Source organism: Haliaeetus albicilla, chromosome 26 (genome assembly GCF_947461875.1).
Source record: "Haliaeetus albicilla chromosome 26, bHalAlb1.1, whole genome shotgun sequence".
Lineage (NCBI taxonomy): Eukaryota > Metazoa > Chordata > Aves > Accipitriformes > Accipitridae > Haliaeetus > Haliaeetus albicilla.
The window spans coordinates 6157640-6183494 of NC_091508.1; the positions used below are offsets into that span (position 1 = coordinate 6157640).

Consider the following 25855-nt stretch of genomic DNA (forward strand, 5'->3'; position numbering starts at 1 on the left):
TTGGGCACCTGAGGAATGAGGCTGATAATGTGGTGAGCAGCTCCACCTGCCTGAGGTTAGAAAAGGACCTTTGGCAAAGGCAAACCAGTCTGGAACCATCCCTGGGTTTGCTGGTCTTACTGGGACAGCCAGACATATACTGCTCTTGGGTTTAAAGCAGGTGAATAAGGTCAGGCAGAGCTTAGAGGGGAGCAGGGGTTGTGTTTAGATTATTAGATGGAAATAAAACCCAAGATGTGACTATTTGAGGGTGTGGATCCGTATTTCACACGCAGCAGTGTTGGGGATGTTGTGACAGCTTTCTGGCAGCTCCTGCCTGCATCGTCCTCCCCTGCGGGATCCAGGGAGGGGGAAGAGCGTTTGTTAATGGAAATGATGAGGAGAGGTGGGTTTCTGTGGGTTGTTTTGTTTTACACCAGTGAATTTTGCTGACTTGTTTCAGGGCACACACTGTCGAAGTGGGGGTGCGGTGCTGCCTGCTGAGCTGGCAGGAGCAGGAGGAGGGCCGGGGGGGTGGAGGGGACCCTTTGTGGGCAGCAATGAGAAACCAGCCCTCCAGGAGCCACTGGGAGTCAGGAGCAAACACCTCTTTTTTTTTTTTTTTTTTTTTTTTTTTTTTTTCCCCAAATGCTTACTTATAATATTTTACCCCAGGAAGACTGGGGGGTGCAAAGGCCACTGGGCTGATGAATATACCAGTGTCTAAGAGCTCCTGATGAATGTGTCTATGTTTAAGAGTGTCTAAGTGTAACCTCTCCCTGCCCAAGGGACTATACAAAGGTGCTGCGTTGGGTGGTTTTTCCCTTTTTTTACCCCAAAAAGGGCACTTGTAGCCCTATAACTTCCACAAGCATCACTACATTGAGGCAGGTTTACAGCAGCTGAGGACCCACGACAGGTTTTTAAACATCAAATTGTGGATGGAAAAGGGAGAGAATGGATGAAGGAGGGCAAGGGGGCTCCCATCTGTCGGGTCTTTTCCCATCACTTCTGCTCGGTTGTGCGTGGTGGTGGAGGGGACTGATGGAGCGGGATGTGACAAGTCGTCATGCCGATTTGCCAAGCTTTGGGAGTTCTCTAGAAACCGGGTTTTGGATTGCAAGAGCCTAGCTTGGGGGAAGAAAACAGCATTTAGGGAGAATGCTGGAAAGCCTCATCTCCACCAAGACTGTTCCTGAACCATATCTTTGCTCTCTGCATCCAGCATCTCTGCCTGCATCACAGGAGTGAAGTTTCATGAGCTAATGCTTAGTTGTCACCAAGAGGGCCAGCCTTTTCCCCAGCTCTAGCATGAGTCCATTTGAACTCTAAACCAGCAGGAAAGTGAAGGGTTTTGCAGCAGGTGAGCAAGCTGAGGGGGCTGGGAGAGGGGAAATGGGACCTTTCCAGTGCCTGCAGCATCCTGGCTGATGCAAACATTGGTATCCATCACCAAGAGCCCCCTCTCCCCGCTGCCCTAGAGGAGTCGGGCTGAGAAAACACTTGTTATGGGACAAACCTGACTTTTCATGCCAGGGGTGAATGATTTTTAGAGGGATATATAGAGAGACTTGAGGTACAGAATATGAAATAGCTGTGAACCAACCTCTCACTGCAGCTCTTGAGAGCTGGTCCCTAAATCCCTGGGACATTTTGATCCTAGATCCCTAAATCTGGTGGCTTTTGTTAGCAGAAGGTTCCCTCCCTGTATTTCCACCATTACCTTCCTCCCCAGAGTGAGGAGCATCAGCAGGAGCCTGGTGCATGAGTGGCGTCTGGCAAGTTTCCAGCTCTGCTTTCATCCCCAAATCCTCAGCTTTTTAATTACAAGCAAGAAATTACCCTGGCAGCCTGTGCCAGCCCCTCTGTGGTGGGCAGGTCTGACCTTTGGGGTCAGATAACTACTGCTTGGGGGTTTATGTTGAGATACAGGAAACAGCTTGAATACCTGTTCCCATGTAGTTATACCTATATGCATATTGATAAGTATGTGTTTGCATTCTCTTTTGTGTCTCTATACATGTGCAGGGAGAGAGAGATGTACACGCACACACTTAATCTCCTTCCCTAGACACCAGCTTGTTGTCTTTCTTCAGCACAAATTATGAACCTTTAACTGAGATAGAAATATATATACATGGATGATTATATGTACTTAGCATTAGTAGCCAAAAGTTCTATCATTGAAGATGTTTTGAGAAATGTCAAGAGTGATTAGTTGAGGAACTCCTAAATCAGGGACTCTGTCCTTGAAGACAGGAACATCCTGAACATCCTGGGCAAAGTATGTAAACTATATGTACTCAGACTGTCTTGTTTTAATTAAGAATGTATGGTCAGTTTTTGGGACGAAAATTATGTCCTAGACTGAACTACCCTCATTATAATACTAAAATCATGCCCCTTAGATAGAAGACCCTGGCCCAAGAAAAGACCCTTCCTCTTTGAGATTGTGTAGTATGTTTTCATTTATGTAAGGAATATAATTAAATGACCAATCAGACACACAGGACCGCCTCATGGGCTGAGAATTGTGATAAGAATATGTATAGAGCTCAGGACTTTGTAGAAATTATTATGCTAGTTTTATCTAGCAGCCAAACTTGCACAACGTTGTAATAAAATTGATATCCCGCCTCCGTGTGTAAAATTGATAGTTGCACACCAGGAATGAACTTGTGCTTTTGCGACAACAAGCTGAAGCAGCTTGCGCTACACCTTTCTAATCACCCCAGTAAGTCCCATTTTCAGTTGAGGTGAAAGTTTTCCCCCAAAAGACCGATTCTTTTTGTCTTCAGGCTCAGCCTTCCTTGCAATGCATCCCTGCTCCCCTCCAGCAGCCCGAGAGGCTGTCGGAGCTGGGACTTGCTGCAGCATCTCATAGTGCGCTGGCTTCATCCATACCCCCGGCTGGATGGGTTTTCATCACTGGGAATGACCTTGATCCCTGTCATACCCCGCTGTGGGTGTTGAAATGGGCGATTTTAATAGTGAAGAGGGGAAGTAGAGCCCTTAAAATCCCTCTTGGTGCATGTGTGCCTGTAGGTAGCGCATCCCTAAATAAAACATGTGCACCACTGTCCTCTTCTGGCTGGACCTGTTATATCACTTGCACTGTTTTATTGCAGCCACTTGCCAAGACCTGCAGGACTCTTATTTATTTTTTTTTTGATAAATTTGCGATGTGCTATCCCTCCCTGCTGCAGAGGATGGGACTTGGGGGCCCGACTCTGTCAGCAGCACAGCCCTGGGTTTGGGCAGGGAGGGAGGGGGAGCTGGGTGCAGCCATCAGGTCCTGGAGACCGTGGGGTGCTGCGGTGGGTTGTCACCCATCTGGTGAGATTTAAATAAATGTTGTGGTATGCTGTAAAAATACTTGTCTTGGATTAAGCTGCTATATTTCTATCCCCCAGACAGGGGCACTGTTGCATTTAATTCCTGGTACAAGATATTTTGAACTTTTTTGGTTTACGGTCCACTAAAGCTTCTCCGGGAGGGGCACAAATTCCCCTGCGAGGTGAATTTAAGATTACTGACAGTAACTTTAATTTTTTTCGTCATTTTTTCAGAGCCACCCTTAGCCAGCAAGACCCAGTAACCACAGAGCAGACAGAAACAGCTGCTTTGGAGACACCAGCAAGCACTTTCTGATGTTACCAGGCTTTAGCTGCTGCAGGGACCTGATTTGGAGACTCAGATGGAGTGACCTGCACAGGCAGAGCTGCTCCCTCAAACTGCTGCCTGTGGATGGAAAGAGGAGTGAAGGGAGCAGAACTGCACCTCCCTCACCTGCTGCAAAGGGATGTTTTGGCAGCTCAGTCCTCTTGTGTGCTCTGTGCCTCAGTTTCCCCATCTATAACCTCGCTTTGGACAGGGTTTTGAGACAATGAAGTGATGCCATGCTTGGCCTTATGACTCTGTAAAGCAGGAATATCCACTCGGGATGGATGTTGCCTTATGCTTGTCTCCTCCCCTCTTGCCATAGCTCCAATGAAGCTGGTTAAAACCAGGGCACCAGAGCCATCTCCTTGCCCTCCTCCTGGCTGTCCCCATCGTGTGTAGGGAGAAGAAAGGACCTAGCAGAGGTCCTAATTTCAGACTTTCCCACTTGCTCCTCCATCTTTCCTTCTCTAGTTTGCAGGGACACCAAAGGAAGGGTATTACCACCCTCTCTTCCTCGCTGCAGCCTTTCATTTTCCATCTGTGTCTCTTCCCTGATTGTCTGAAAAGAAACCATCTCCCTCTCCTTTGCCTCACCACTCACCCCAAAATGTGACGCAGCCACATACACATCCCCGCACCGGTCCAGCGGCAGAGACAAGGTGGGCGAGTGCATCACCTCTTCCCTTTGCTGCTTGATTCAAGGGAGGAGATTCTGTCCCTCTACTCTGGTGAGACCCCCCCTCCCCAGAGTACTGCGTCCAGCTCTGGGGTCCTCAGCACAGGAAAGACATGGACCTGTTGGTCCTCCAGAGGAGGACGCAAAAATGATCCGAGGGCTGGAACACCTCTCCTGTGAGGAAAGGCTGAGAGAGTTGGGGTTGGTCAGCCTGGAGAAGAGATGGCTCCGGGGAGACCTTACTGCAGCCTTTCAGTACTTGAAGGGGGCTTATAAGAAAGATGGGGACAGACTTTAGCAGGGCCTGTTGTGATAGGACAAGGGGTAATGGTTTTAAACTAAGAGAGGGTAGATTCAGACTAGATATAAGGAAGAAATTTTTTACGATGCGGATGTTGAAACACTGGAACAACTTGCCCAGAGCAGTGGTCGATGCCCCATCCCTGGAACCATTCAATGTCAGGTTGGACGGGGCTCTGAGCAGCCTGATCTAGTTGAAGATGTCCCTGCTTATGGCAGGGGGGTTGGACTAGATGACCTTTAAAGGCCCCTTCCAACCCAAACTATTCTATGATTCCTCATCCTTTGGCTGATTGACAGAAAATGGGCAAGCTACAGCCCCTTCATGGAGGAGGCTGTTTTGAGGGTTAAATATGAGCTGGAGATGGATGCTTTGATGTCATCCTTCATGGATGCTGGGGTGAGATGCTCCTCTCCCCAGGGAGGATGCAATGGTGTGAGCAGATATGTGCTCTGGTCAGAGGTGGTGAGAGTTTCTTATTACTGATACAGAATAGCCTGATTTCAGTGACCAGGAGCTGCCATGACGTGGGCTAGGGTTATGCAAACCTGCTGAGAAGGTGACAGGCGTGGAACAAGAGCCTGCCTGTTGATGGGGGCAGCATCAAGTTGGGCAATGAAGACCCACAGGGTGGAACTTCATCGGGGTCAGCGTAGGATCCGGGCTGATTAGTGACAGTGTTTATAGACAGCCTGATGAGGGGGTGGGGATCAGATTGCCCAACACCACCCAGGCACCAGGGATAGCATAGCACGGCCCAGTGAAATCAGAGTGGGCAGAGAAAGTGATAATGAAAGATTAGAGAAGAGGGAAGTGCTGGGGAAAGAGGGCCTTGGGGCGCAGGGACAGCGATGGTGGGGCCGACGTCCTCTGGTTAAAGAGCTGGTCCGGGGACTGGAATGTTGCTCCTGGCTCTGCCCTAACTGCTCTTCACCTCCTCTGTGTATTGGGGATAGGGTTGTATCGCAGATCTGTCTGAGATCCCCAACTCAAAGCAATAATGGAGCGTTAACCTGGATGAGCATCCCTTATTTTCTGCGCTCCTCTCGCTGATGGGAGCCAGCCCCGAAGCACAGGGTGGCGTGCTGGGCTCCAAGATGTTTAACAAAACACGCACTCTGACAGACTTTGGCTTCCCCTAAAAATGCTGCCTGTGGACTCATGGACAGCATTTAGAGCTCAGGGAGGGAGCATCAGATGGGAAGGACCATACTGGCTGCAGTGTCAGGCAGATACCAGAGTGCTGCCCACAAACCAGCTGGGAAACGGGGCTTGGGAAGGCAAGAGGGGAAATCGCTGCCCCTGTTGAAATAGGAGCAGATGGCAGTCCTGGTCTGACTGCAACCCAAGTGGTTGCTCAAACCTGCTGCCGTGTTATCCCAGCCGGGGATGCACTGACCAGGCAGATCTGTGCCCTCCCTGGGCTTTGCAGAGCTGGGGGCAGCACCTGAGTCACGTGGGGAACAGGGAGATCCCCAAACCTCCTTTTACTAAGTTAGTCTCAGCTTTCCCTTCTCCTGGTCTGGGTTTTTGGGGTACTGGGGACCCCAACTCCTGAGTGCATGGAGCAACCTCCCCCCTTTTTCTCCTCCCCCATGCCATTGCCCAGCCTTCCCCTTCCCTCTCTGCTTGCCAGGGACCCGCTGGAGCGTGGCCAGCGCAGAGCTGCTGGCGCTTGGCTGCCTGCACCCCCGGCAGCTCGGGCTGCTCCTGCCGCGGCCGGGCAGATGGCAGGCAGGGCAGGTCATATCCTGCAAAGCGACCCGGAGAAAGCCACGGCGAGATGCTTTTGTTTTGCTGTCCGGAGCTTCTCTTTCAGGTTTGGTGTTTCCAGGGCATCGGTGGGTCTCTGGGAACGGGAGCAGCCCTGGTGTGGTAAGGGAGGTGTCCGACCCTCCTTGGAGAGGGCTCGGGGTGGCTGGTGGTCCCCTGTCCTGCTCTGGATGGATGTGGGCAGCCGAGTCCCTGGGGAGAGGCTGGATTCGGCACTACAGCTTTGAACCTTTCAGTGATGAGCAACCACAGGGTAAGTCCCACAAAGCAGGAAAATAAAGAAGAAAGAACCAAGTGGGACAGAGACCAGGGAGAAAGGAGGTGGTGGAGATGACAGGGTGCGGTGAGGAGGGAGAAACACAATCCACCCAATTGGGTACATAATTTATTTGCCTATTAGCTATTAATAAGCCAGCCTTTTGTATCAAGTCTCCTGACGTCCTTGTAACAACTTCAGGCCTTTCTGCGGAGCATCACCCTTTCTGGGTGTTCCTGTGCCACTTGCCATGCTAACATGATTCTTGATATGTCCCGTGCCTTCGTTACCACCATTCAGCTGAACGAGTAATTAATGAGATTCCCCATTACTGCAATGTAACAGTAACCTCTGGGAAATACCCATGAGGCAGTACCACCTCCTAGGGATACTGGGCATGCATGGCTTTGGGTAGTGCTTCAAGGATGAGGTAAGTCTTTGGGGCTTCCTTGTGAGTTGGGTTAAAGCAGACTGGCCAACTGATGACTTGGGCAAGCCATGGACCTTTCTTTCCACCACCTGCTGTCCGTGATTACTGCAGGATTGGACATGGTACCTGATACCGAGATGCAGATCAGCTCAACATAGCAAGGAGAGGTGGAGAAGACCCATCCATACTGGTCAAAAAAACTCATGCAGCCTCCAGCATGTACCTTCTTCCCATCCTCCTCACCAAGCAGAAGATAGATGGGCTTAACTCATCCCATGTATTCTTGGGATAAAGATGACCAGAACACCATATCCTAGGCTTGGAAGGACCCATCAGAGCAGCCAAAGTCTCCTACAGCTGGCTCTTGGTGGCTCAGGGGATGAGGTTGGTCTTTGCTAATGGGAAGACCCTTCTGTGACCTTGGGGTACATCACCTCTTCCCTGGCATTGCCTGATGCTGCTCAAAGCTGAATGCGGGGATGCTTTTTGAGTTTGCCCACAGTGTGGGATGCTCAGTGCTTCCTGGTAAACCCCTTGAAAGCCTCCCAGGGCCTCCGTGGGACATGGAAGGACCACAAGTCAACCGTTCCCCAAAGGGGCTTTATGTCCCCTAGGCATTGCACAGGGAAGAGCAGTGAGGCCAGGACCCAAGCCTGAAGCCATGCAGCTCCTGTTGAGGCAGCAGCGTGCCTTGGTGGGACGAAGAGACTGGACCACAGCCCATGTCTGGGCAGGTAAGAGCTGCTGGACTCTTTGGTGCCCTTTAGTCTTAAAATGTGAATGTTGCTTCTTAAAACAGGTATCGCTGCCAGGTGGGAAGCTCTTAATGTCAAGGGGAATCCCTCTTCCCATGTGTATGTTGCCCATGGAGCAATGGGGGCAAATCTGGTCCCATGTCATTAAGCTATCACTTGTGGGAGTTCAGCTCAGAGGCCGAGCTTTTGGGGGTACAACCCCTCTCTTGGGGCTGGTGGCTGAAGAGTTTGGGTTTGTTAGGGGCAGTTGTTACCCCTGTGTGTGAAGATGCACCACAGCCCTGCTTGCAGCACCGCGTTTCTTCCCCATGTTTCCTTTAAAGCCAAGGACAGCAAGGCAAGGTAGGGTTTCATGAGGGTATAGGATTTCCGAATCTGAGTCTTTCCTGAGACAAACTCTTTCTAATCCTTACCTGTGTGTCAGAGACGCGCAGGCAGCGGGCACATCCATAACCACCCAAGATACCTTTATTGCTTGAGGAAGGGCTGTAATTTAGGCTGGCTGAACGGGGCTGCAGGTGAGTGACTGGTTTTAATTTTATCTACTGTGCTTATAAATGTCTGTACAACATTGATGATATAATGGAAATGTAACTGAGCCCAACACCCATGGAAAGTTCCCACCTATATTAAACCACGCCTTTTATCTTACTTTATTATCACTAGGATGTGGAAGAATCACCTGGTTGAAAAGGTTTCCATTTATCTCCAGTTAAAATGGTGCTTGGCTCGTGGTTTTATACCGAGTTGTGCTGATACAGGATTTTTGGATGCTCTTGGGTTTGTGCCTGAACCCAGACAGATACGCTCTGTGCTTTGAGCATTTACAGCCTTTGTTTCTCTTCCAAGACTTAAATAAAGTAGTTACTCTTGGCTGTGATCTTTTTAATGGGTTTGAATGCTTTGCAAGTCTTCCATTAGAAAATCATCAGCCGTTGCAATCTGCTTTATTGGAGCATATGCAAGAAACATTGAAGACATTGAAACACACACGAGGAAATATTAGTTGCCTTCAGCCTGCTCAGATTAAACCGTAAGGACCTGGACTGAAATAATTCATCAGTATTTCTGACAGGCTGAAATCTATGGCTGCCAAGTAGTCACTTAAAGCCTGAAACAGCAGCAGGAGCATCCGTTCTATCAGGATGAATTAAATGGGGAGGGGATGAGATGCAGAAGTAGACGACATCAGATTCAGGCTGCAATAATAATAGTTAATGGGAGCTTTCTTTTTAGGTTGGCTTGGTCTTGCCTGGAAGTAAAAGGGATGGTTTAGGTGATCCTGGGGGACTGAGCGGGGGAATCCCCGCTGCACAAAGCTGCGCAGCACTTACCCCAGTGACGCAGGGCAGGGTGTGGGGAGGGTTAATGGGAATATTGGGTCAAAACTGTTTCTAGTTCCAGTGGATTCAGTACAGTTTGCATTTAGTGGTGAAGAATAACATACAATTTTCAGAGAGCCTGGTTTAGGTTGTCTTCCTAGGTTGGTGCAGGAGCACAGACGGAGCTGGTCCCGGTGCTGGCTCAATGCTCACTGCAGCTCTCGCGCTAATGAACGCTTCCATACTCCAAGCACCAAAGAAAAAGCCCAGAGAAAACCATTCACTGGGGGTAAGGGTTGGGTGGAAGGATTCGGAAGGGGCCAAAGAGACTTTCCTTGGTTAGTATTCGCTTTGGGTTCAAGGAAGAATCACCCCAGAGTTACTCCATAAGAGTTGCTTCATGTTTGACGTGTGATGAGTTTCATGGTCTGAGGGGGAGGCAATCTCTGTAGAAATTGTAGAAATTTCCATACAAGCAAAGCCTCAACCAAATAAAGCCTAATTTTTAATGGGGAAAAAATTATTGTATTGCTAATTCCCAGAGCAATACAATTTGACTTCCTCAGCTGAGCTGTTCCCTTTGCAACTCCCCCAACCCTGAAATGGCTTCAAACTGCAGCTTTTACAGCCAAGATTGTCTGTCTGTGCCCCCATGAATGATTTCCCATTGCCTCCCAAGATGAAATTCAACTCATGGCATACAGCTGGGAAACCATGGCTTTACCATGGTCACTTTAGTGCTGCCCTGGGTGTGGAGTTGGGACCAGGGCACCCCATCCCAGAGCAGCCGTACACCCCTCTGGGCTTGGCTGCCATGGGGCTAGGCTGTATCCATTTCCAAAGGTCATGGGAAGGAGATCGGAAAATTGCTCCAAGGCAAAATCAACTCTAAATTCTCATGAGGAGCCTGGGGTTGCAGGGGGAAGATGACCCCAAGGGGCAGCTTTTTGCTTTGTCTGAGCTTTGAGATCTTTTCCCCATGGCCAGGGAGATTTTCCAGACCTGATTTTTCCAGGATGTTGTTTTCTTTTTATTTCTTTTTATTTCCTTGGGGTTTTTCTTGAGCAGCACCTTTCGGAGACGCCGACTTTGCGTGCCCTGCTGCCGGGATGCTGCTGAAAGGGCTCAGTGCAGGCTGATCTCGATATTTTCCTTTCCCAATTCAACGGCACAGCATGGAAAGCTGCCCCAATTACACAGGCTGGAATAAAGCTTGAGGGAAAGGTTCAGCATCCCAAGCTGCTGGCAGGAGGATTCAGGATGCGGGCAAGGGCCGGGGACGGCTTTTGGAGGTCAGTCGGGAAATGCCCTGGCTCGTACTCGCCCCATTCCCGTGTGCTTGGTCCCTTTCCAGGGTGATGCTCTCATTTTTGCCTTTGCTTGTGAAGTTTTGGGGAAGGAAGGCAATGCTCTCTGCAAAAGCTGGGGAAAGAAATGGAAAGGGAAATAGCAGTTTCATCCTGCTGGCAAAGCGGGCAGGGGCTTGAAACGGCAGCTCAGATGCCTTTGCTGAAGGCAGTAGGTGATGCTCGCAGCCCTGATGGCTCTTTGGACTAACTGAGGGGTTATGGCGAATCCAGCAACCTCTGCTCTGCGCCTGGCTGGGGCTGTCCAGGGTATGGCCAGGACCCAGTGTTGTACAGGCAAGATGTGACACCCGCCCGCAGAGCTTCACAGAGGAATGGGCACCCCTGGCCACAGCGATATAAAAAGAGGATGGAAAAAGCACCCAGGGATGCCGTTCCTGCTCCCAAAGCTTTGGCAGTTTGGGAGCTCCCCTCCGCGGCTAATGGCAGTTAAGCTCCCCAGAACAAAGGATTTTCCTGTGCACCAGGACAAAGTCAGGCCCAGACATTGGCAGCTGCTGAGGAAGTGCCCGGCCAAGGGGATGCCTGGTCAGAGGAGCCCTGGATGTCTCCACCTGGCTGGTACCTCAACGTGCAGCCATGCCGGTGGGAGCAACGGAGGGTTCCGATTCTTTGGCTTCTCCTTCCTTTCAAGCATGTGTAAATGAATGGGGTCCCTGTGAAATCAGCACCGTCCTGGCTGAATGTGGCAGAGATCCCAGCGAGCAGCCCTGGGTGGGGGGGACAGAAAGGGCCACGTCTGAACATCACCCCCTCTTCCTCCACTCTGGGCTGCTCCTTCCTCACCCTCGCTTGGAAAACAAAGGCCACCTACGCATTTGTGGACGTGAAGGTGGTGAGTTGGGATCCCAGATGCCACTGCTGCTGACAGGCAGGACCCAGCGAGGGAGCAAAAACCCATTTCAAGCACAAGGAGAATGAGGGCAAGGAGTCCCCCCGGGCTCACGTGGGTACCGGCATCACCTTTCCGCCCAGCTCAGGAGAGGTACGAGCATCCCCGTGCTGCTGCGGCCATGCGCCCGCAAGAGGCGAAGGGGCAGCACCGCCGGGCAGCCCCTGGGCAGCGGAGCTGAAGGAGGAGGAGGATGGAGGCAAGGGGACCGGGCACCCCACGCATTGGAGGAGGATGAGGATGATGCAAAAGCCGGGTTTGTTGCTCCCTTCTTCTTTGCAGCAGCCTTCGCAGCGGGGTGAAGTTGGGGGTGGAGGAGAGGAGGGTTTGGCGCGTGGGTTTGGGGCAGTCAGGTGCTGCAGTCCTTTTTTGATGAGTATTTTTTGGGTGGTTGTAACCAGGGGAGAAGTTTAGTTTGTCCTTGGAGGAAAAGGGAGGGTGAAGCGCTCCTGATCACCGGGTGTGTGCTGTGAGTAACCCCAGCTTTGCCGGGAGCTGGAGGGTCCCACTGGCATTATCTCAATCACTTTAAGTCTTAATTACTTTTTGCTGCCTGATCCAAATTATAATGTCCTCACCTGGACAGGACCACGGGGTCACAGGTTGCTGTGATGTGCTTGGGAGAGCTGCCCTGATCTCCACAGAGGCTCTGGCTCAGCACACGAAGCCAAGAGCCCCGAGTGACACCAGCACCCCAAACCCGTTGCCACCGGCTCTTTTTAGCTGCTGTTGTAGCAAAAATCAGGATCAATACAGGTATCCATCTGACCCAATTAGCAGCTTCCTATTGCTTTCCATTTATACCATATATCCATTTTTGGCTCTGGCTGACAACCTCCTAGCAGGGTTTGCTGCCAGTGCGGATTCGGGGTGGGGGAGACAAGGTCATTTATTTGTCCCTAGGAGTAGACTGAGGTTACGGTGCTGAGCTCTGGATGTTGGGTCAGGGTGGGAGGGGGGGGCCCTGCCTCTATCCCAGCTCTTTCGGACAGGCTGGGAAAGTTTCCCATCGATTCAGGATCGAATTGTCTTTATCGTGTTACAGCCGTGGTAAGCAGGAGGGTGAGAGCGGGGAGGATAGCTGCCTCCTCCCGTCCCCATCCAGGCGCCCTGATGGAGCCGGGATGCTCAGTGGGGGAAAGAGGTCACTCCATGCACCCGCACTTTCTTGCATCTCTTCTGGTGCAGGCTAATCAAAGCACTTTACAAGTGCTTTGTGTCCGTCTGTCCATCCGCCAGCTGCTTCCTAAAGCGTGTCAAACACTTTGCAGCGGCAATTGCTTCACAAATCCCAGCAGAGAGCAGACCACCAGCATCCAAAAGCATCCCCAAAAGCCACCACAGCACCCTCCAAGTCAAAAACCCATTTAAATCTTTTCCTGAATCAGGCTAAAACCCTGACTCCGAGCGCAGGGAAGATGAGGAGGGCTCAGCTGCAGCAAAGCCTGGCCCGGACCCAGGCTATCACCAGCTCCCTTCGGCGAGCAGCCTGCATCACCACAGAGCTCATGTCACCCCATCTGGCTTTTCCTGCTACCCACGTTGTTCTGCGGCAGCTTTTATGGGGCATCCGGTGCGGGACCATGTCAGCTCCTTCCTAGCAGGGACTCGCCCTCACTTGTTATTAAATTACATCCTGACCCGGTTAATCCATAGCTGATTAATTTTGGACTCTATGGCTGGGTATCAGAAAGGTTTCATCTGTCTCATGGCGTGTACTGTATGTACTGGGCTCTCTGTTAATCTGATTTTTTTTTTTCACTATAAAAAAATATGGGTGGAAAAATCAGAATGAGGTATGCAAACTGGGGAGGATTAAAGGGGTCCGGCTGGGCACACTTCTTTGCCTGTCACAGGGGTCAGCAGCGAGGGACCCCTCCATCCAAACACCAGGAATCCAGTTTGGGATCTTCCTCCTGTGCGTCTCTTCCCGCAGGGCTCCTGCTTGGCTGTATGGCCCAGCTCTGGGGAAACTGAGGCACAGAGATGGAAGCAGCCCATAAGAGTTGGTGGACGCTGGTTCAGGCTTATCATTTCTTTGCTGGTGCAATTTGTGGGTTTAAATATTGGGGCTCATCCTGTCCCCCCGTTGCCTAAGACACACTTTAACCTCTCCTCTTAAAAGCAAAGGTCTTGTGTAGGGGGTTCAGACCGGGCTGCTCCCAAGCTCTGGGCTCCTTTGGTGCCATGGGGCAGGAGAAACCCTGGGCTCGCTCTGAGCCACTGTGTTATTTCAACATATTTTGGCCCCTTTTCCATTTCTCTGCTGTTCCCGTGCTGAGGACTTGAAAGCAGAGGCAGCTTTTGCCAGGCCCCTATCATCCCCTCAAAGGTTTGAATTACTCTTTCCTATTTTTTTATCATTCATAAACTACCAGCGTCTCTGCTCCTGCTTATTCCCTCATAGCTGCACATATTTGCCTTGAATTTAAAGAGCTCGATTTGCAAAAGTATCTCCCGAGGAGGGCGATGAGCTGCAAACTTTTGCAGGAACTTCCCCAGCAGCAAACCCAAAAGCTCCTTGTTTTTCTTCCAGGGACGGTTCCTGCCCTGCTCCCAGCAGTGGCAGATGCCCCGTCCACCTCAGCCTCCAAGGATGCTCCATGCCTGAATCAGAGCTCAAATATTCCTTTAATTATCACCATCCCCTGTTTCATTAGCCTCAGTGCCAGGGCAGCCCGTCCGCCTGGAGATGGTCCATAAATCCAGCCCTAAATCGAGGGCATTGAAGGGTTTGGGTTGCGCTTTTGCATATTGCACCCCTCCAAAATCCAGCCCCCCCTCCGATGCTGGGGGGGTTTGCTAATTGAAGGGCACTTCATGCAGACCTGAGAAATAAGAAAAATTCACCCCAATATCTCAAGCGGCCGCAGAGGTGCCATGGAGCTAACCCAGCTCCAGCCAAGAGCTGCATAGCTGAAATAGTAGTGCTGAACCCCAGCTAATTAGTTCTGCTAAGAAAGAGGAAAATTAGCAGGGGCTCATTACTGCCGTAAATTGCTCTGTGGACTGAAGTGCGTGCCTGGCGCAGAGCAGAGCCCAGCAGACGCACTGCTTTGCAGAAGTCTCTGTGGGCATCATTTTGCTTGAGAATTAGGGAAAAATCAAATTAAGTGCCATTGCTTCGTTACATGGGAGCAGCTATGGGGTCTGCAGGACTCCTCCTGTCTTCTCCTCCTTCTTCCCACCCTGCTCCAGTTCATCCCATGTCAGATCACAGAGAAAACAGTTGTAATGAGCTGGTCAGTCCTCTGCCCTATTTCCCAACAGGGAAAATTAAGCTCCCTGTGCAAACACGGGTCCAAGCAGTAATTCAGGGACCTGCTGCTGCAAAAAAACCCCCCTCCTTTGCCAACTAATCTCTCTTTGCAGTGGGACAGGCTGCGGGGTGTGTTTTATCTCCCATCCAGCAGCAGAGCTGTCCATGCAGAGCTGCTGGGCAGCGATCCCATACCAGCGCTTACTGGATGCCCGTCCATCCCGGATGCAGGACACCCTCGGCAGCCAAATTTGTCCGTGGGATAAATCCCAGCAGAGCTGGCGATGCCACCAGCGCGGAGCAGAGGATTAGAGGGAAAGAAGTACAGGAGGAGGGCCTGGGGCAGCCCGGCTTGGGTTGGGGGGGGGGGGGGGTGGTGTATTTAAATCCTTAGGGCCAAAAGGGTGTTTAAAGTCACCTTGGTTGAATGCAAAGGCAGAACTTTCCCGAGGGTGGCCAAGGTGTAGCCAAAATCTCCAGAGACGAGTGAGTTGTGTAACCGTCCTGTTTCTTGGAGGCAATGATGTTATTCCAGGCATCTCCCCCTGTACCTGTCTCCCCTGGACCATAACCCTGCTTTGACTTCAGGGATATTCCTCTTAACAGCAGGTTTTTGCTAGAGCTGACTTTTCAGCCCCAGCTCAAGCCAAATTATTGGCTCCCATGGATGGTTTTCATGCTCTGGGTTTCCCTCTGCCGCAGATGCTCTTTGCCCAGGTGCAGGATGCGACCCTGGTTAGTGCCAGGGAGGTTTTGGGGGGGGGTGGAAATCCCCCAAAGAAGTCAGGTTTTGCCCACAAACGCCATCACCCTGTGGTCGAAACCATCCCAAAGCTGGATTTGGAGAGGAGATGGGCACAGGCTGAGGCTGAATTTAGGTGCCAGGAACATCAATTTAATGCCTTTTTATTAGTAGATCTCCAGCTACCTCACCAGAGGTGGGTAAATATAAGCACTGTAGTCTATAGGGGTGCAGAAGAGGGTCTATAAAATGATAACCCAACCCTGAAGGGCCTGATCAAAGGTCTGGATAATTTCATGTCCTGTTTCCATTGCAGATGGCCAGAGAGGAGCATAAGACGCTGCAAGCCAGCGGGTCCCAGGCTCTCCTCCGGGACGGGGTGGTTTAATGTGCTCATTAACATCACAGGGGGAGAAATAGTTCAGAGGACAGAAAAGGATGCTGGAGGGAGGGAAATTGAGGTGACCGGGTCCCTCAAGAGCAAAGGAACGTCACCGTGGAGGAATTCAGGCTGAAGCACATGGGTAGAAATGTGCCACCCCCTCCTCTGCTTTCCCCAAATGCGGAGGCCTGGGAGGAGGAGGAGGAGATGAAGGAGGAAAAGGAGGAAGAAGGTGGGAAGGTAACCTGGGTGAAGGTAAAGGTGGAACCCAGCCCTGTCTGAGGCCACCCAATAGGGATGAAACCACCCTGGATCACCCAAGGCAAGGATGCCCATCAGCATAGCAAGCCCCGGAAAGGAAAGAAAGAAAAAATGGGGGAAGTAAAAAAAAAAAAAAAAAATCCAGTTATTTCAGTGAATCGTGCCAACCTGCCTGGTCCCGTCCACCCAGGGCATTTATTTATTTATTTATCACCAGAGGTTATAAGCCCAGCAGTGCTGGGGTCTGAGCCAGAGGCCGGCCGGCAGCCAGGTGTGAGGAAGGGGCACGTCCCCTCTCTCCCTCGTCCCCCGCCGATGCCCTCCACAGGGCTATGCCAGCCATACCTGCTGCTGCAACCCATCCCAGCCACCCCAGGGGGGGACGGAGATGTCCCATGTGGCGGTGGCACCATGGCCGTCCCCTCGTGGAAAGGAGTCCGCTGTCCCCACGGCCACAGGCAAAAGGTAGGTGGGCGACGGGGGATGCTCCAACCCTTGGGCTTTCCTCTCCCCTCCTCTTTTTAATATCATTATTTTATATTAATAATAAAAAGAGCCCTATCGCCTGCTGTAAATCTCTCTCCCGGTGCCAGCGGCGTGCGGGTCCCCACCCCCCCTCTCCGCCTCCCTCCCAGGGACCGGCTCAGACCTCACCACATCACGGACAAGACTTGTCCTCGCTGGACCATCCGGAGCATTATTGGGGATTAAAGGTGGCATCCTCCAGAAGGGCACGTCCTCCCCTGTCTCGCTCGCTGACGAGTGGGTGGGGGCAGGAGGTGGGTGGCCGGGTCCCCTTTCCCCAGGCGAGTGGGGCATGGGGACAGGGTGTCCCTTGCACCCTGCCAGCCCCCTTTCCTGATGGACTCCCGGCTCTTTTTAGGGTCCCCAAAGCAATGGCAGGGCCGAGGCTCCAAACCACACTGGATCCTGCCGCTGTGCCTGCCAAAGCCCGTCCCTGGCGCGCTGGGCTGCCAATTATACAGTGAATCAAATAGAGAAGAGCCTTTTAAATGACATTGCCTGCGTTATCCCAGAGGGACCTTTCAAGGGTATGGCTGGACTTTTTTTTTTTTTTATCTCCGCTTTCCCTACACATCCCTATGTGTGTTTAATAACTCTCTTCCCAGATGCAGAGAGCATTGGTACTTCCATGCCTTGTGCGGGTAAGTCCCCGTAGCTGACGGCGTGGGAGGGCTACAGGAGGAATCGCCTCCTTTCTCATCCCCATACAGGGGTGGTGGGGAGGGGATGGAAGGGGAGAGAGGCTCAGCATCTCTGATTTTCTAGAAAAACCTTGAAAATGGCCATTGTTCATCCCAGGAGTACGAGGAGTCACTGGGGATGAAAGGATGATGGGTGGAAGGCAGAAGGGAATTGCAGACAGGGAGGTTTTGATGGTTGCAGAGGGGCTGGTGGAAACCACAGCCCCCATTTACTGGGATGAGATGGGCAAAACACAAACTCTCCGTCAAAATGACCTTTCTCTTTCACCATCTCTCTCCCTTGCTTGTTTTTTTTTTTATTATTTTTCCCCAGCCAGGGATTTCAGCTGAAGGGTATTAGTTAATCAGATTCTGGGAAGCAGATGTTAGGTGATTTAGGAGGAAAAAATGAGGCAACTTTCTAGTTCAAGCCTCCTCTGGAGCCCGGACCGTGCATTGCAAAGCTTCGGGAGGATGTTTTGTGGCTTCGGGCAGTGCCATTCATTTTAGTCTAAATTTAAAATGAGATGGATGAGGTGGTCTGGGGGTTTGGGGACAGATGGGGCACCTACCTCTGGTGTCAGGGACAGGCAGACATCAGCACGTCTGGGGGCTTTGAAGGCAAAAAAAGGAAAGTCAGACCCCTGCTTCCCTTGGGCAGCTGCCCCAGGGGCTTGAAATGGAGCTAAAAAGCACTTTTCCATGTCCCAGTGGGGAGGATGAGCACAACTTTCCACTCTCAACCCTGACAATGACATGCAAATCGTCCTGTCATAGCTTCATGCCTCAGTTTCCCCATGAGGGATGATGCTGGGGGGCTCAGTTTGATGTGCATGGGGGCTCCAGAGCAAAGCCAGATTTCAAGATATCATGATTTCTTCTGTGACCGAAAGTCTCTAGCTGAAGCCGTCCTACCAAGCAAGGGCTGGGGAATTGTCTTGCCCTCAGTGCCAGCGTGCAGTATTAAGAGTTAAGTGCACTTAATGCTTAAAATACCAAGATCATCTCACGGCGCTGACTTAGGATGCAGTTTCATGGTCAGCTTTAGCTACTCTAGCTTTGCTTCACTGTCGAAAGAAGCTCCTGAGCACGTGGTCCCCTCCGGGCTCTCCCACCAGGACAGAGGTGCGGTGGGTCAGGTCAGCTCACCCATCCAGCTGAACACTAAACTCTCCCACTCCCCTGATTCAAGCTGATTTTCTTTATTTTTTACTGATTTAAAAATCCTTTGGGGGGGATATATTACTAAAAAATAAGAACAAAAGAGGGCAAAGATATGTGCTGCTTTTCCTTTTTTCTTTAATGCTTATTTTTCCCTCGAAAGATTCAAAAGAGCTTTGTTTGGGCCGGGCTTATCGCAGTATCCCTTTGCCTGCCTCCTGATGCTATGTGGGTGCTGAAATGTGAGTTATCTGCAGCTCTCAGCTGCTGTCTCCCCACAGAGGTTGTGTTGCACTTTCTGCATCCCCCCTTGCTCTGATGCTACATCTCACCCTACCCCCAACAGCTTTTCAACAGAGCCACCGAAAAGTCAAGCCTGAGCTGAATCCGGCCCCACGGAGAGCTGCTGAGCCTTAGGCATGCCTGGGCAGGACATCGCTGGGGCTGGAGGACTCGGTTTTGGAGGCATTGGGGCTCCTCAGCTTTGCAGCACGTCGCTTTGGGGGGCAAAACCTACTGCTGCTGCTTCATCCAGGCATCATTTCTGCCCCGTTGCCCCAAATGTTCATCTCTAAATGTCTCCCAAGTGGGAAAATTGGCACAAAACCAGCCAGAAGCAGCTCTGTAGAGATGGATGCCTAAGAACAGCCACACTCCATGGCTTTTTTTAAGCAAAGAAACATGATCTTTTGAGTAGCTTATGATAAATTGTGGGATTTGTCCCCAAATCCAGAATCTTATGACTCTGCTGAGGAAAGAGCGAGGTTGAGCCCTTGTCTGGGATATGGATGCTAGCTCCTGTATTAAGTTTTGCTTTTGGGGTTATAATGCTGAGAGCAGAAGAGGGAGGATTTGTAGCAAGCTGGGATGTTAACATCTACTTCTGCAACGGATTTGGGTTTCTAGCTTGTCCTACCCAACTTCACCAGCAGTACATCAGCATGGATGGATGAGTCCGCTTCTGGGGAAAGGGGAAGGAAAAACTTCAGAGCCCCAAATGGCTTCAGTTAAATAGGGAGGTTGAGGCACCGGGTGCAGCTCAGTCCCCGTGGACAGGATGGGTCCCCTCCCAGCACCTGGTTGCATGAAGCAAAGCCTGCAGTGGAGAGCATCCCCTTCACAGGACCGGCTCCAGCGCCGCTGCTGCTCCATGCAGACGTGGCCTAAATTGCATTGCTATTCTTGGCAGTTGAGGGCATTTGGGGTTTTTTCGCTCCCTCTCTCTGAACTTTGCTGGGTAAGAAAGCCAGTGTGCCCTTGGTGATTAGCAGTCACGCAGAGCAGCTCTGCATGTCCTTCTGTGGTTTCTCATGTCCAGAAAACACATCTGGGGGGGACAGAGCTGGAAGGGAAATAAATCAGGGGGTTGAATTTACTTGAAAAGTGCATTTGGGGGCAAATCACCCTAGAACCATTCCCCATCAACCTCTAATTTCTGTTCATGCTTCTCCCTGAGGCAGGACAGGTAATTTCCCAGCTCTGTAACTTGGCCTGGTCCCTGGGCTCCTCTTTGACTTTGCCTCCAAGTTCAGTACAGCAGCAGCGGCGTGTCGGGAAGACGTGCACCCAGGAGTTTTTGGGGACGTGGTGCCCATTGCTGAGTGCCTGATAGAGCCGGTCTGGGAGAAAACTCCAGCCATGGCCTGAAAGATGCTCTCCAAGTGACCTGAGCGCTTAGTCCTCGTCTTCTTCCTATGGCTGGGAATATCAGGTCTACCATGAAGGAGGCCTAGGAGAGCTCTGGAGGACATCACCTCACCCACTGCCTGCCCCAAAATCTGGATCAAGACAAGGGGTCCCCATTCGTACCCTTCTTCACACAGAGCAAAGGGGTTCTCCAGGGTTGGTGGACACGTCCTTCTCCTCCTGACCTGCCTTCATCATGGACTGCACTCCCCAAATCCCAGCGTGGTCCCTAGTTTGGGAACTGCTTTCCGAACACCAGTTGACCCAGCTGCAACGTGCCCAGGACCTCCTGGGGTTTGACCCAATGCCTCTCCCAGCTGGAGCAAAGGCAGCTGTCAACCAGGACACCCATGTTTAATACCTCCAAATCCTGCTCCAAATTCTGGACCCACACCTGGAAATGTCTGAAATGACCCCTTACTCTGCAGGGCTGGGATTGCTGGGGAAAGTCTGGGTGGGACACCTGGGTTCATCCCCATCCTCTGCTACTGCCTGACCTTTTATCCTTGGGTGCTGTAAATGGTATTGGGAGGTTTAATGATGATAATGAAGCCATGCCAAAAGGGCTTGCAGGATTCAGAGATGAATGACTTGCTGGAAGTATAAGGTTTTGCCGGTCAATGAAATTAATGTTTCCATTAAAAAAACACAGGGTTTTCTGACCTCAGGTTTGTTTTATTCTTTTCAGTCGAGCTAAGTGATACACATGCACAATTCAGCTCTGTCTCCCTGTCCGTTCACTTGCAGATCCTCATAGCGTGGGAGAGACGCAAGCTGCTGGCATCCGACCCGAGGATTTATGCTGCTAATCTGATTAGTGTATGATGGACGTGTCCAGTTGGAAGGAGATGGAGGTGGCACTAGTCAGTTTTGACAACACTGATCAGATCGTGGAGGATCCCTGTTATTCAAATGACCTCAGCCCTGCCAGCCAGTCGCGGAAAGGCCATCCCAGCTGCGCCAACCTCCTCTCCAACTTGAGAATCCTCATCAACAGCGAAAACGCCAACAATGAGACCATTTTCTCCAGGTTCTCTGCCGAGTTCAGTGAGCACCTGGTGGGGGAGAGGGTGGGCATGGATGAGGGGGACCAACGAGTCATCATCAACATCGCTGGGCTGAGGTTTGAGACACGGCTCAAGACCCTCAACCAGTTCCCTGAGACCTTGCTTGGGGACCCGGAAAAGAGGATGCGTTACTTCGACTCCATGAGGAATGAATATTTCTTCGATAGGAACAGGCCCAGTTTTGATGGGATCCTGTACTATTACCAGTCAGGAGGGAAAATACGGCGCCCAGCCAACGTCCCCATTGATGTCTTTGCTGATGAAATCACCTTCTATGAGCTGGGTGATGAAGCCATGGACCAGTTCAGGGAGGATGAAGGGTTCATCAAGGACCCTGAGACCCTTTTACCAACCAATGACTTTCATAGGCAATTCTGGCTGCTCTTCGAGTACCCTGAAAGCTCCAGTGCAGCCAGGGGTGTAGCTTTGGTCTCCGTCCTGGTCATTGTCATCTCCATCATCATCTTCTGCATGGAGACCTTGCCGGAGTTCAGGGAGGAAAGGGAGTTTAAGTCCACCCAGGAGCTTTCTAAGAATCTGACAGACACCTTGCTGGCCCACAGTACCTTCACAGACCCTTTCTTCGTCATAGAGACTGCGTGCATCATCTGGTTCTCCTTCGAGCTGTTCGTCCGGTTCATCGTGTGCCCCAGCAAGACTGAGTTCTTCAGGAACATCATGAACATTATTGACATTGTGTCCATCATCCCCTACTTCGTGACGCTCACCACCGAGCTGATCCAGCAGAGCGAACTCAACGGGCAGCAGAACATGTCCTTGGCCATCCTGAGGATCATCCGGCTGGTCAGGGTCTTCCGCATCTTCAAGCTCTCCCGGCACTCCAAGGGGCTGCAGATCCTGGGGCAGACCCTCAAGGCCAGCATGCGGGAGCTGGGCTTGCTCATCTTCTTCCTCTTCATCGGTGTCATCCTCTTCTCCAGCGCCGTCTACTTTGCAGAAGTGGATGAGCCGCAGTCCCATTTCTCCAGCATCCCCGACGGCTTCTGGTGGGCCGTGGTCACGATGACGACTGTTGGCTATGGAGACATGTGTCCCACCACCTTGGGTGGGAAGATCGTGGGGACTCTGTGCGCCATTGCAGGGGTACTGACCATTGCACTGCCCGTGCCCGTCATCGTCTCGAACTTCAACTATTTCTACCACAGGGAGACAGAGAACGAAGAGAAGCAAATTCTGCCCGGGGAGGTGGAGCGAATACTCACCAGCGTGGTGACGGGAACCGGCAGCATGGAGTCACTCAATAAGACCAATGGGGGTTACCCTCGAGACAAGGCCAAAAAATGATGGTCAAGGCCATGACGGGACTGGGCACTGTCAGGTGGGATTGGCTGGATAAGGTATAAAACATCTGCACGCTGTGATTTTTTTTTTTAAACCAAATGTGCTGCTGCTTCTTTTTTTTTTTTTCTAGACATTTTTCAATCTCTGATTTCTTGTGGCTATTCAAATAAATACCATCTTTCTTATCTCTCTTCCCTGCCCATCAGTCTGGTTTTTATGATTTGATGCTCATCTGCTTGACATTAACTTCTCTGTCCATGGTGTCAGAGTGGAGTTTCCCATATACAGAGATTTCCCCCATTTACCAGAGGGGAAAAAAAGGGCAAAATGATGTGAAATGCTTTGCTTGGTGGTACCCAGCTGTCCAAGGATGAAGATGGGTCCAGCTCCCTGCTTTTCTTAATCCTTTTTAAATAGTTCCTTCCCGCCCACCACTCAGGATCTGGGGGCTGACCAATTCCCAGATCTGGGACTGCTCTGGCTGAAAAATAAGCTGGCAAAAAAAAATTAAAAGTTATATTTCTGGATGACTTCCCTGGTCTGCCTGCCTAAATAATTTGGCTGGCACAGCAGGGTGGGCAGTGATGGATGGGACCAAGCCACCAGGTGAGGGGATTAGGAGGAGAGGGATGGTGACCAGTCATGGTGGCATGGCCACCAAAAAAGATCCAGGGCACCGTGGCTCAACACCCACTGGGGCTTCTGATGCAAAACTGTGCTCTGAGAGAGGGAAGGGGATTTGTTCTGCAACAAATGCTTGTCTCAGGGGTTATCTGGTGTACAAGTGCCCTTGGGGACGAGCCACCATGACCTTGTAGCTTTTATTGTCACTTATGTTGCTGCAAATGGGCACAGACTAATGAGGGCTGACGTTCCCGACAGCTCGGCTTTGCATTGTAAAAAGGCACTTCTGGTTTTCTAAAACATGCAAATTTCCATCAGCAATTCTGATGGGAGAAACCAGCAACAGATCATTTTGCCGTTCTCTCTAATGCCAGCAGGTTTCCTTCCGACAAAAACATTTTGTTCCAACTTCACTGTTTCACTTGGCTTTTTTTGATGTTTCTGCCTACATTAAAATCACAGTTTCTCATGCAGTGTCTACACATCCGCTTTTATATCCCACATCTGTTATACTTGATGTCTCATCTCCTAAAGGTTCAACATGATCATTACACAATGTGCCAGCATCTCTGGTTTGCAGTTTCATTCAGAAAGGAACGGTGAAAGATGGATTTTTTTAATTCCTGGTCTGATGGAAAATGTGAGTTTGGGCTTGCTGGGATTTTCCCCATGGCAGAAATCCTGCAACCCTGGTCTGGGGGGTTGTAATTTTGGGACTGGGTTTTTTTTGTGGACTGTCTTTCTGCAGTGAGGTCTTTTGCACTTCAGGGAGATGGATCTAGGACATGACCAGAACAGCTCCTTCAGGAGAGGTTTTTTTTCCCTCTGGGACAAATCCCACTTTTCACCTGCTCTCCATGTTTTTTTCCCATCCCTCCATCATCTTCTTCCCCACCCCATCCCTTGTAACCCCCAGATCATCATCCTCGACAGGAGGAGGAGCTGGGAGAGCTATTTAATCTCCTTCCCACTGTGTTCAAGTTCTCACCATCTGTGGGGATGGCTGCAGGAGGCACAGCTGGGCACAGCTGGAGACCAGCACCCTGAGACATCCCCAGCTCCTCTCCATTCACCCCTGAATTCTCTCCAGCAGCTCTGCCACATCACTCTCTTTATTTCATAGCAGGTTCTTTCTCCTTTTCCTCTAGAAAGCTTGAACTTTTTACATTGTTCTATTTTTTTGGCACTCCCCAAACTGCACTCCCAGCCTGTCAAAGCTGAAGCACTTTTGGTGTTTATTCCTTGGAAGTCACCATGAGAAACGCTGGTGAAAAGGTTTGGGTTGGGAAACATTCAGCCTGCTCGCTATAAGCACATCTTCACTGCTCCTGCTCCCTTAGCAAATGGAGACCAAAATGGTGCTGGGATGGATGGATGGATAGATGGATGGATGGATGGATGGATGGATGGAAGGACGAACAACCTGATTCTTATTAACTTGTAAACTTTATTCTCAAATAAAAGAATAGATGCTTCAATGTCTGGCATGCAGAAAATGTTGTTTATTTGGACTCAACCTTTTGTTCTTGGCTTTGTGCTGTTCCACAGGAGCTGGTCCCCAACTGGGAATCATCAGGTGGGGGGGTTGAGACATGGGACCTAATAGATCTGCAGATCTGTGAGCTGAGGACAAACTTTGCAGGGGTTTCCCCAGTACTTTGGCTTACACTGTCCATTGCAGGAGGCCAGGTCCAAGGGGGATCCTTGATTTATACTGTGAGGATGGGGTCAGAGGCATTAAGCCTCTCCAGACACATTAGCTTATTTCCAATTTATCCTGAAGTGAAGAGGAGGAAAACCAGGCTATGAATACGAAGTGTCAACCCTCAGCTGGTGCTTGATAAATACCTGCCAGCAAATCCATTTTCCTGCACAATTTGCAGCTTAGTGTCTTCCCAAATACAGGCCCAAAGCTCAATGAAATCCATAAAAGGCTCTTATTAACTGTACTATTCTTGAGTCGAGCCCTAATGAGCCAATCTGTCATGTCCTCTAGCACACAGGCTGAATTCCCACTTGAAATTTTGTACCACTACAAAAAAGCTATAAAGAAGACAAGAAACCTCTTGGCTTTATCAGAAAAATGTCCTGGCTGCTTTTTATCCCTGGAGCAAGTTGGAACCTGTGGCCATGTGTGAAATATTTGTCAGCTAGAAGCATGTCCCTCCTCCTTTGAGCTGAAATTTCCAAGCAAGCTCTGGAGCATCCTTTTGCGACCAGACAGGTATTTCTGCGCTTCCCCAATGCACAGGAGTACAGTTTTGGCACCACAGCCACAAGATGGCACTCCAGGATAGACATTTCCCTGGACATAGATAGTCCAGATGTGTTTCTCCCTCTCTAATTCATGCTTGGAAGCTTTTAGCTGGTTTGTTTCTTTATTGCATGTGTGAACACAGATGTGGGAAGGGACGGCTTTGGCCATGGGGGATGGTCTCATGGAGGAAGGCCATTGCAGGGTGGCATTTGCCTGGGACTCTTGGCACCAGTGCAGAATAGCCATGCCAGGAGGGTTTAGAAGCTGCCTCCTGGTACAGTGTTTGCGCTGTTGGTCCTGCCTAGGACAAGGACATGGCTTCCCTCTCCCATCCTACTCACCAAGAGCACAGCTACGGCCCTTGGGTGCTCCTGCTGGGTCTTGTCCATCCTGGCAGGGGCTGGCCCATGGGTTGCTGATCCTCGGAGCCATGGTTCCCACTGCATCACACTCATTTCTTGTTGCTCATAACAATGAGAAAATTCCTGTAATGGA

The 25855-nt window shown here is 50.8% G+C and overlaps 1 protein-coding gene across 3 annotated transcripts; it reads left to right on the forward strand.

Moving 5' to 3' along the window:
* The first annotated feature begins 8252 nt into the window (after window positions 1-8252).
* Window positions 8253-24512, forward strand: KCNA10 (potassium voltage-gated channel subfamily A member 10). 3 transcript variants are annotated; one of them, XM_069770752.1, is made up of 2 exons: window positions 8253-8351; window positions 20858-24512. In XM_069770752.1, exon 2 carries the CDS (start codon window positions 20932-20934, stop codon window positions 22480-22482), a length of 1551 nt encoding a protein of 516 aa, XP_069626853.1. In that variant the 5' UTR covers window positions 8253-8351; window positions 20858-20931; the 3' UTR covers window positions 22483-24512. The 3 variants fall into 3 exon arrangements, with proteins under 3 accessions (XP_069626853.1, XP_069626854.1, XP_069626855.1); XM_069770753.1 differs by lacking the exon at window positions 8253-8351 and adding an exon at window positions 9921-11670; XM_069770754.1 differs by lacking the exon at window positions 8253-8351 and adding an exon at window positions 16257-17110.
* The last annotated feature ends 1343 nt before the right edge of the window (window positions 24513-25855 follow it).

Excerpts from the sequence above, each read along its gene's own strand:
- KCNA10 (XM_069770752.1), top strand. The coding sequence starts at position 20,932 with ATGATGGACGTGTCCAGTTGGAAGGAGATGGAGGTGGCACTAGTCAGT.